Genomic DNA, 11,886 nt, shown 5'->3' with positions numbered 1-11,886 from the left:
ACATTATTGATTACGAATCCGCATTATTTTTATTATTTCATTTCCGTACCATTTACAATATATCATTTAAAACAGCATCAGTTCCTACAACAGTTGCTCCATTGAAATGAACATTAAAGTTGCACATGTGATGCGACAGCAAATCTGTTTCCTTGGCTGTCTTCGGTGGTTGTCTTTTCTTATGAAAATCTGATGTTTTCTGTTAATTATCTCACTTTGTTTACGTTGTTTGATCTTCGGCGGTATTATAGGTAATAAAAGAGTCAGACAAAGAGGAGAAATGAAGATGATCCCCCCGTACAGAACGAGAACGGTGAGTCTTATATTACAACAAGAACGATTAGGACTCAGAGAGAGAGAGAGAGAGAGAGTCAAACCGCTCAGAGAGAGAGAGAGAGCCAAACCGACCAGAGAGAAAGACAGACAGACAAACATAAAGTTTTAAAGTCAAACCGACCATAGAGACAGAGTCAAACCGAGCAGAGAGAGAGACAGTTTATGGTCGGTGGTACTGTTACTAAAGCAGAATAATGACTTGTTAACATATTTTAATTACCTCTTGCTTGTCCGTCATTTCGCTTAGTTTCTATTCCACATTAATTTCCATGAGCCGGTAGGTGAATGGCTTAGAAATTGAATGAATGACGTAGCAAACCAAGTGTGTGTGTGTGTGTGTGTGTGTGTGTGTGTGTGTTATTTATGTTTTTAACGTAGCTTTAACAATGTTTCAGTCATATATCTGCGATGTCTGCAGTGTAACACTTTACAGTGATGACCCACCCAGTCACATCATCCTAATACTAACCTCTTAATGCTGAGCTGCAAACGAGGCAGCTGTTAGTACCATTTTTGTAAATCTTTGATTTGACTCGGCCGGGGATCGAACCTACGACCTTCCGCATCCGAGGCAGACGTTCTAACTACTAGGCCACCGGGGCGGTCTTCAAGTCTTTTTGGTGCGCTACTTTTATTTGTAAAACCATCATTCACGTATAAATTATATGTGTGTATTATATTGATTTAATTAATGTGAATACAACAGCAACAAAAAACAATCAAGTTAAGGTGATTGTGAATAGCCACAGAAGGCATAAAACTACATTTAGTAGCGGACACACTCGAGAATAAAAGGAGTTCAATCTCTTGGTCAATACACAGCTGCTGACAGTACATCTTAACTCTGTTCAAAGGGCAGATATATGTATTTGTATGTGCTATAAATAAAATATATGTACAGTATGTATGCTGTATCAATGATATAGTCTCGTTTTCTTAAATGAGAAATGTATACACAACCTGACCCCTGTAAACATGAATCTAATTGCGATAATTAATTAATCTTGCTACATGTATGTCCATCAGTAGTATTCATCATCTGTCATAATGTGACCCTAATTGATCAAAGATTAGATTTTTTCTACAGATGGTTTCTTTCGACTGCTCCAGTTGATGTAGAAATGTGCCGAACCGGAAAAAGCAAGACCGTTATAGATGTGCATCTGAAACAGAGACAGACAGACCGACATACATAATGATACATGCATGTCTGTCTAACAGGTTGGCAAGTAAAATAAATTTCAGACCTGCTCATAAGATCATAAAACACACACATATATATATATATATATATATATATATATATATATATATATATATATATATATATATATATATACATGTCGGCCTGCAGACGTTTGAGAGAGAGAATGACATAAAGACAGAGACAGACAGACATAATGATAAATAACAGTATTTATCGAATGTCTATATTTTTAATACTACCATATACAAGTGGTATTTACAAAGTTAACTCTGATCTGATAAACGGTATGCTAGTTACTGCTATCGATAAATCAGTGCAATTAATTAATACACATCAACAGATCAGAATATTCAAATGGCACAAAATATGCTCAAATTCAGGTTCCATAAATATAAGTAATTTGTAAGCAAATGTAACTCCTTATCTGTTATTAAGACTAGTGGTTAAATTTAGATAAGAGTATAATATTGGGATAATACACATTAAGGTATAATTTTAAGAAAATGCGTGATACCATCAATTTTGTCTTCCCAAGTTTCTGTTTGGAGAACGATGATGTGAGGATTCCTACGAAAAAAAAATACTGATAAAACATTTCTCTCATTATATGCCACCTGATCCCTATGTTTTTGCACGTGGTCAGTGGTAAGTGCTGAATCCGTACTGTTTTGGCACTTGTGATTAGGTCTACAATAACACATGCATATCTTGCTGCCCTTCTTGCTCCTAAATTCTAAACATGAATCATTTTGCTTGTAGCATAGCCAATATCACTATGATACCTGAATGAAACAATTAAAGAAATCAAAATATTTTGGACAATGCACGTGCAGCATTATTGATTACGAACCCGCATTAGAAATTATTGACAAAATGGAGAAAAGAAAACTTACGCTTGGCAATGTTTCTATATTAGAAAATAATTTAAACTCTCTGTAAAACATACATAAGTCTCATTAACTTTAGATGACATACGTTTTATTAGTTATATTACATACCATTTACAATCTATCATTTAAAACAACAATTGAAATGATTGAAATAAACATTAATGTTGCACATGTGACGTGACATCAAATCTGTTTTCCTTGGTTTGGTTCTCTTCGGTGGTTGTCTTTTCTTATCAAAATCTGATGTTTTCTGTTAATTATCTCACTTTGTTTACGTTGTTGGATCTCCGACGGTTTTATTGGTAATAAAAGACACAGACGAAGAAAAGAAAAGACGAGAATGATAGTTATATCAGATGATCCGCCTGTACAAAACGAGAACGGTGGTTCTTATATTACAACAAGGACAATTAGGCCTCAGAGAGAGAGAGAGAGAGATGTTCAATTATACTGTTACTAAAGCAGAATAATGACAGATCAACTGTAAATATATTAATAGGTTCCATTCCACATTAATTTCCATGAGCCGGTAGGTGCATGGCTTAGCGTTTAAATGAATGGCTTAGCTAACCAAGTGTGTGTGTGTGTGTGTGTCTGTGTGTGTGTGTGTGATTTGGATTTTTAACGTAGCTTAAACAATTTTTCAGTCATATCGCTGCGATGCCTGCAGTGAAACAGTTTATACTGATGTCTAGCACTGGGGCATCATGCCGCACGCAGTCTTATTATCCTAACACTAACCTCCTAAAGCTGAGCGCCAAGCGAGGTAGCTCTTAGTACCATTTTTGTAAGTCTCTGGTATGACTAGGCCGAGGATCGAACCTACGATCTTTCGCATCCGAGGCGGACGTTCTAACCACCTGGCCACCGGAACGTTCTCCAAGTGTTTGTAGTACTTTTATTTTCAAAACCATCATTCACGTCTAAATCATAAGTGTTTACTATATTGATTTAATTGAAGTGAATAACAAAAGAAACTTAAAAAAAGAAACCAATCAACTTAAGGTGATTATGAATAACCACAAAAAGCATAGAACTACATTTGAATCGGACACACTCGGGAATGTAAGGAGTTCATTCACTTTGTCAATACACAGCTACCTGCAGTAAATCTTAACTCTGTTCAAATGGCAAATATATGTATTTGTATGTGATATAAATTAAACTCTTTTATTTATTGATTACAGGGGCGCCGAGTGGCAGAGTGGTCTAAAGCGCTCTCCGTTACGGACCACTGCCATCTCACCTCTGTCTGCGTGGGTTCGAGTCTCGGATTCAGCCAATGTAGGTATGTGAGAAAGCATGCCAGTAGCTTCTCTTGGGTCGGTGGTTCTTTCCGGGGTTTTCCCGGGTTCTTCCTCCACAATTAATACTGGCCGCCATGTATATATCGTGTGCTGAAAATTGGCGTTAAACCCCACAACAACATTAACATTATTGATTACATGTACTCGGGTTTTGTTTTTTGTGCACAACGTTACCAGAGGGTGAGTTATGTATATTGTATGGTATTTCAAAATAGTGAGTTCGGTTCATCCCATGCCGCACGTTGCGAAGTGCTCTCGATGGAACGAACCGAATGCATACAATGCACAGACTATGTGTATAAACACCTCACCGTACGTAAATTTCTTTACAATACGGATAAGTCTTTTCAGCCGGCAGTCTACTTCAAGGACTTGCGCAGGGATCGAAGGAAATAACGCACGAAAAAGTTTTCTCCCGCTAAACCAGGACCGGCATGGCAGGACAAACGATAGTGACTACTAGTTCTTCTAAAGAAGTTTTTCTAACTATTAACGAAGAACAACTCCAAAAAACAACAAAACAACACGTCATACCGGAAATGACATGGAACGAACAATTACTCTGATTCGGAACATCGAAAAAGCAGGATAGGCACATAACATTACTTTATTTTTGCATATGTTTCATGTTTAAGTTGCCTTTCGATAAGGAAACTATGGTTTGTTGTGAAAATTGCTCATTTTGCATAATACTGCACTTTAACTTGGTCACACAAAACTTTTGAAATGTCGTCAATGATAGTACTTGTAGAACTGGAGAAACATTTTGGCTATAAAGGAGAGTTCATTAGAAATTTTGTTCGTGATGAAAAGGCTAGGAAAAGGGATCAAATGTTAAAGGAGAGCGAATTTGAGAGGAAGAAGATATGATTAGAAAAACAAGCAGAAAGGGAAAAACTAGATATAGAAAGTGAGGCAGAGGAAAAGAAACGGGCTTTTGAAAGGGAGAAGATAGAATTAGAAAAACAGGACGAAAAGAAAAGGATAGAATCGGAAAGGAAAACAGAGAGGGAGAAGATAGAATTAGAGAAAGGGAAGATAGAATTAGGAAAACAGGCCGAGAGGGAGAATATAGTTAGAAATCCAAGCAGAGCGGGTGAAGATAGAACTTCTTACAGAAGTAGAAGATCGGAAGTTAGAAAGGGAAAAACGAGTAAGGTTAGAAACTTTGGAGATGGAAGATGGAAATAGGCAGAGGGAGTATCAAGGACATTCTGAGCTATTGTGAACTAAAAAGGAGGGGGACATGTTAAAATGAGAGGTCCAAATTTCCCCCATTTGAAGCCGATAAAGATAACATGGATAGTTATCTAAACAGGTTCGAAATGTACGCCACGGTAGAACAAATGGAAGAAAAAGGATTTGTCGCTTCATCTTAGCGCGTTGTTGAAGGTTAAAGCGTTAGATATGTATTCGCGTTTATCCGTATCCGATTCGCTGAATTATCTTCCGTTGCACTTCTGAAGAAATACAAGATAACCGAGCAAGGGTTTCGCAAGAAGTTTAAGTATATCAACCCCGAGAAAGCGAGACATTCACCCCGTTCGTCAGTAGGATGAGCAATAACTTTCAGCGATGGGTGGAATGTGGTAAAGTCGTTAAGACATTTGATGGTCTTATATCGATTTCTTGATTCGAGACCAGCTATTGGCAATTTGTGGCAAGGAGTTATATTTGTTCATTAAGGGAAAAGTCCTTCACGAATATATATGACATGGCCATACAGGCGGATTTATTCGCTGAAGCTCGGGGAGGTTCACAGAACGTCATCACGCGAGACGACAAAGGTGGGAATCGGGTCAAGGATCAGAAACATCTGGTACCTGGAAAGAGTTGGGTCATATCGTCCCCAATTGTCCAAATAGTAAGGGACCAATCAAGAGCGTTGCGGTAGCCATTGAAGGTAGACGGTCGGTAGATGGAAAAATTGATGTTTCGCACCAAGCTATGCAGTAAGCGTTGTACGAGCCAGTGATGCGTGCAGAAATCGGTCGCGATGCGATAAAATCGATCGGCACGTGTATTTTCCCCTAGGCATGGGTACTGACGGCAAATGACACTGTCAACGGATAGGAAGTGACTGTTTTACGACATACAGGATGAACTACTGTAGTCGTGAAACGGAGCCTGTTCTGCGATAATCAATAGCTTAGGTTTAAATCGCATTGTATGCCACCAGACCAGACAATTGGCCGCCTTCCTGTCGCAAGGATAGATATCGAGACACCTTTCTTGACCTGAACCGTAGAAGTTCTGTGCATAGCCAACCCAATATATGAACCTACGATTGGTAATGTACCAGGATCTCGACTCCCGACCATGTGAGACTTCCGATTGCCGATTGCCGATCATCCAAGCAGTGCAAACCTTTACGTAAATTAAAAGTAACGGAAGCCGTTACTGATATCTTGCGTGAAGAATTCCAGAATGAGCAAAAACGTTACGCGTCTCTACGTGCAACTGCGGAGAAAGTATTATCAAGTACCGTGAGGAAGTGTAACAACGTGGGTTCCTCTAAATTTCTTACTCGAAAAGGTTTCGTGTAAAGAGAAATACTCTTCACTTGAGAAGAAGTTCTTGCAACTAGTTCCCCAGAAATTTAGGTCGCATGTACTCAAGGTGGCGCACGAGTCGAATATGGCGGGTCATTTAGGTATGAAGAAAACAGATAGGGTATTAAGAGAATTGTATTGGCCTGGTGTCAATAGCGACGTTAAGAACTTCTGTCGCTCGTGCGATGTTTGCCAGGAAATTGTTTCTAAGGGCACAGTAACTAGAATACCGTTAGGTCAGATGCCCTTGATAGATACCCCGTTTCTAGTAGTTTCCGTTGACATTGTGGGACCTATATTTCCATTTACATATAGAAAAAACCTGTACATCTTGAGGCTGTTAGATTACGCTACCAGATATCCCGAAGCTACAGCTTTGCCATCGATTGAAACCGAACGTGTAGCCGAGGCGCTCGTAGATATATCCAGCATGATCGGAGTGCCCGAAGAGGTTTCTACAGGCTGTGAAGCGCAATTCATCTCAGATCTCATATCAGAAATTAGTAGGCTGATGTCCCTTAAACAGTTGCGCACGACACCATACCACCCGATGTGCGATGGTTTGGTCGAGAAATTGAACGGGACGCTGAAGCAAATGTTGCGTTGCATGTGTGTGGAAAGACCTAAGGATTTGGAAAGGTATCTGAACGAAATTATATTCGCGTATCGTGAGGTTCCTCATGAAAGCTAGGCGTCTGACCTTTTGAACTATTGTACGGTAGGACAGTTCGTGGTCCTATGCGCATTCTACGCGAACTGTGGTCAGACGAAGTCGAGGACGAAGAAGTTAAGACTACTTACCAATACGTGGTAGATTTACGCAAAAGATTAGAGAGTACGTGTCGAATGGCGCAAGGCGAACTCGCGAAATCTAGTACTACAACCGAGGAACACGGAGTAAAACGTTTTATGTAGGCAACCAAGTGTTGGTGCTTCTCCCAACGAATAAAAAACAAGATGCTTATCGAATGGAAAGGGCCATACGAAGTCAAACAGGTGAAAGGCGAAATGGACTGTATAATTGACATAGAGGGCAAGTCCAAGATATTTCACTCCAATATGCTTAAACTGTACGTAGAATGATCTAGACAAAAAATTGATAAAGGAGTATTGAATGTGGTATGCATAAGGGTGATAGAGGATAGATCGTGTGACGAATCTGAATTCGTCTCCAGTACAGAAATGCCCTTTGAATACCCATTTGATTTAGGGAAAGAAGGTATTGACCAGATCCATGTATGCCAGGATTTACCAGTGGGTCCACGTACACAGATCTTGGAGGTTTTGTCCCATTGCCCTGACGTGTTTACGGACACACAGGGCCGTACTGGATTGATTCATTACGAGATCAAGTTGAATACTTCTGAGCCGATTAGAATTAAAGGGGACATTCAACAAAGAAGTGGTTAAAATGTTAAACCAGGAAGTGATCGAACCTTCCAGTTCCCTGTACTCGTTCCCCGTTGTGTTAGTCAGAAAGAAAGATGCGACGAGCAATTGAACAAAATCACATTATTCGACGCAGAACCAATGCCATACATGGAAAGTCTATTTTCAAAGTTGGCAGGTCATAAATACATTTCCAAATTAGACCTTACCAAATGATATTGGAAGATACCAATCGCTGATAATGTTGCGAGTTAACGGTATTCGCGACTCCCAAAGGTCTTTATCAATTTATGCCTTTCGGTTTAGTCAACGCCGGTGCGTCGTGCGTTCGTCTCATGCGCAAATTGTTAAACGGTACGGAAAACGTCGACAGTTTTTTTAGATGATATCTTTATTTATGCACATCAATGGGATGAACATAATTAGGTATTACGGGATCTATTCGATAGACTTCACACCGCAAAAATCTTACAGCTAAGCCCACCAAATGTAGTATAGGGTATTTTAGTCTAGAATGTTTGAGACATCTTGTAAGAGGACTAGGCCAGTTAAACCTCACCCAGGTAAAATATGAGCAATCAGAGATGCACCTAGACCAGAAACTAAAAACCAAGTAAGATCTTTCCTAGGTTTAATTGGGTTTTATAGGAAATATGTTCCCAATTTTGCGGCTTTCGCCAGCACATTAACAGACTTGCCTAGGAAAGGGCAACCGAAATAAAGTTCGCTGTCGTGTATGCCAGGGAAAAACATTTAAAGCTTCAAACAGAAACTGGTATGTGCACCAATCTTAAAGTTCCCAGAATTGAACAAAAGGTTTGTGCTGAGGACTGATGTGTCCGATACGGGTCTTGGAGCTGTTTTGTACAGGAGTAAGAGGAAATTAAATAGCCCATTGCTTATGCAAGTAGTCAATTTCCCCTTAGGGAGCAAAACTACTCCGTCATTGAGAAGAAGTGACTTGCCTTAATATGGGGGATAGGCAAGTTCCTTCCGTACCTTTTGTTAGGGGCTTTACCTTAGAAACGGACCATCAGCCGCTCTTATACTTGAACAAAGCAAAGATCGCCAATGCTAGTTTGGTGCGTTGAGCGTTGTCTTTTCAACCGTATAGCTTCCGGATCGAGCCGATTCGAGGATCGGAAAATGTGGGTGCTGAATTTTTAAGTAGGGTGTAATTAGCAGATTATTTTCGTTCAGTATTCAGATTGGAAGTTTTAACAAATGTTTATGTCCACATTCCGTGATTTTTCTAAAAGTGTACCACTTTTGTATAGAGGGGAGGTATTGTCATGGAATTTAACTCTATTATTTATTGAATACATGTACACGGGTTTCGTTTTTTGTGTACAGTGATACCCGATGGTGATATATATATATATATATATATATATATATATATATATATATATATATATATATATATATATAGTGTATGGTATTTCGAAATAGTGAATAGTCTTGTTTGCATCATAACAAGGACTTTATATTAGTAATGTAAACTACATTTGTTTCAAGAACTGTTTAATATAGTAGGATTCTTATCGAGCAGTGTTAGGTTTAATATTTAACCTGTAATTATTGTGCTGATAATGTAATCTATATAACTTACCGTGAATAACGTCATTACGTTATTATACCCGTGTCATGTATAGTGCACGGTATTGGATATATTTTCAGCTGTCGAATGTCCGTAGTGCCCGGAAGATCTAATGTCCAGTATCAAGTGTCCAGAGAGTATAATGTTCGGAGTGTTCCCAGTGTCTCGAAGTGTTCGGAGTGTTCGGAGTCTGCAGCAGCTGTGAAGTTTATCTGTAGCAGCCGTGGAATTAAAACAACGTGTACGTGTACTGATGACGGAGTGTATCTCCGTACATGTAATTTTTAACCGTGGGTTAATTTTGGGGTTCGTAAAACCCTATGTATCTTTCGGGACGGTAAAGATATGTTGTTTATCTGTCCCTCTTTTTTATTACCATAATTTCGCAACCTGGGTGAATGCATTTCACTACATGAGTAAACTTTTACATCGTTTAGTGAGTAATCTATATCCATCGTTTCATTGTCAAATCGCTGTGAACCATTCACCCCTTCTCTTTGTACTCGCTAAATTAATTTATTTGTATTTGTCATAATTAACACTGTGCTTTCTTATGTCAACTAAATCCAGTGTTATGTTGTGAATCCGAAAATCTCGTACATACTATACATCTCGTACATACTATGAATACATGCATACATATATATTTACACAACCTAACCCCTGTAAACATGAATCTAATTGGGGTAATTAATTAATCTTGCTACATGTGTGTCCATCAGTAGTATTCCTCATCTATCATAATGTGACCCTAACTGAATAAAGGTTAGATTTTTTCTACATACAGTTATTTCGATTGCTCCAGTTGATATACAAAGGTCCCGAAACGTAAACGCAATACCATTATAGATGTGCATCTGAGACAGAGACAGACAGACAGACAGACCGACATACATAATGATGCATGCATGTCTGTCCAACAGGTTGGCAAGTAAAATAAATTTCAGACCTGCTCATAAGATCATAAGACCTATATATACATGTCGACCTACAGAGGTTAGAGAGAGAGATGGACAAACATAATGATAAATAACTACTTATCGGATGTCTATAGTTTCAATAATACCATATACAAGTGGTATTTACTATAATAAAATGTTTTGTTTTTGTTTGGTTTGTATGTTTAACGTAGCTTTAACAAGAGTTCAGTCATAATCGCTACGATGTCTGCAGTGTAACACTTTAGAGTGATGCCTAGCACTGGGGCATCGTGCGGCAGACATGTTGCGTGATGTCCCACCAAGTCACGTTATCCTAACACTAACCGCTTAAAGCTGAGCGCCAAACGAGGCAGCTGTTAGTTCCATTATTGTAAATCTTTGACATGACTCAGTCGGGGATTGAACCAACGACCTTCCGTATCCGAGGCGGACGTTCTAAAAACTAGGCCACCGGAGCAGTCTCCAAGCGTTTGTAGTGCGTTACTTTTATTTTTAAAACCATCATTCAGTCATAAATCATGTGTATATCATATTGATTTAATTAATGTGAGTAAAGAAAAAAGCTAACAAAAAGAAAACAATCAACTTAAGGTGATTATGATTACCCACAAAAAGTATAGAACTACATTTGGAGCGGACACACTCGGGAATGTAAGGAGTTCATTCACCTGGTCAATACACAGCTGCCGGCAGTAAATCTTAACTCTCTTTAAAGGGCAAATATATGTATTTGTACCTTATATAAATAAAATTTATTTATAGTATGTATGCTGTATCAATGATATACCACTCATTTTATACATTTCTCATTAAAAGAAAACTAAATAAGCATAGATTTCTTTAACAAAAAATATATACATCTCGTACATACTATGTATATATATATATATATATATATATATATATATATATATATATATATATATATATATAGTTCTATTTTTTCTGCGTTCTTTCGATTGCTCCAGTTGATGTAGAAATGCCCTGAACCGGAAAATGTATGGCCGTTACGGATCTGCATGCATGCGTGTCTGTTTAACAGGTTGGCAAGTAATATAAATTTGAGACCTGCTCATAAGATCATAAGACCTATATACACATGTCGGCCTACAGAGGTTTGAGAGAGGGACAGACAAACAGAGACAGACAGAGACAGACAGACATAATGATAAATAACAGTACTTATCGATTGTCGATTTTTTTTCATACTACCATATACAAATGGTATTTGCTATAACAAAATGAATAACTGAGTTGGGCATGAAATTTCTCTTTCACCAACCTAAAGCAGATGAAGATAAATCAGAAGCAGACAAGTCCAATTGAGGTAAATCTTGTAAAATTTAGATAATTCCAAATAGCTATGTGAATTTTAAGGAAATCTGCGAGCAAACTTTAACGATTACAAATAATCATGTAATAACGAGATGAATTACTAAATATTAAATAGGTACAAATATCAAGTATCAGAGTTCAGTCGAACAAACAATTTAGTACATAGCAAAATACGTGGCATCTTCCATCCTGCCTAAAGTTTACTCTGATCATCTATAAGCAGTATGATATTTACAGCTATCGATAAATCAGTACTATTATTTAGTACGTAGCAACAGATCAGAATATTCAAATGGCAGAAATATGCACAAATTCAGGGTTGCATAAAT

General features: G+C 38.2%; 1 protein-coding gene across 1 annotated transcript; it reads left to right on the top strand.

Annotated features, from left to right (window-relative positions):
• The first annotated feature begins 262 nt into the window (after positions 1–262).
• On the top strand, positions 263–9,908 carry LOC149783591 (uncharacterized). Its single transcript, XM_089933138.1, has 3 exons — positions 263–313; positions 3,621–3,721; positions 9,362–9,908. Exons 1-3 carry the CDS (start codon positions 281–283, stop codon positions 9,567–9,569), a joined length of 342 nt encoding a protein of 113 aa, XP_089789264.1. The 5' UTR covers positions 263–280; the 3' UTR covers positions 9,570–9,908.
• The last annotated feature ends 1,978 nt before the right edge of the window (positions 9,909–11,886 follow it).

This window comes from Sinohyriopsis cumingii, chromosome 14, assembly GCF_028554795.1.
Source record: "Sinohyriopsis cumingii isolate HCF-2022 chromosome 14, ASM2855479v2, whole genome shotgun sequence".
In the NCBI taxonomy this organism is placed as follows: Eukaryota; Metazoa; Mollusca; class Bivalvia; order Unionida; family Unionidae; genus Sinohyriopsis; species Sinohyriopsis cumingii.
The sequence above is the reverse complement of the archived record's forward strand: the minus strand, read 5'-3'. Positions and strand labels throughout refer to the sequence as shown.

Coding starts and splice junctions, on each gene's coding strand:
- LOC149783591 (XM_089933138.1), top strand. CDS start 281: ATGAAGATGATCCCCCCGTACAGAACGAGAACG. Junction 314..3,620: donor CCCCGTACAGAACGAGAACG/GTGAGTCTTATA, acceptor TATTGATTACAG/GGGCGCCGAGTGGCAGAGTG. Junction 3,722..9,361: donor CTCGGATTCAGCCAATGTAG/GTATGTGAGAAA, acceptor ATATATTTTCAG/CTGTCGAATGTCCGTAGTGC.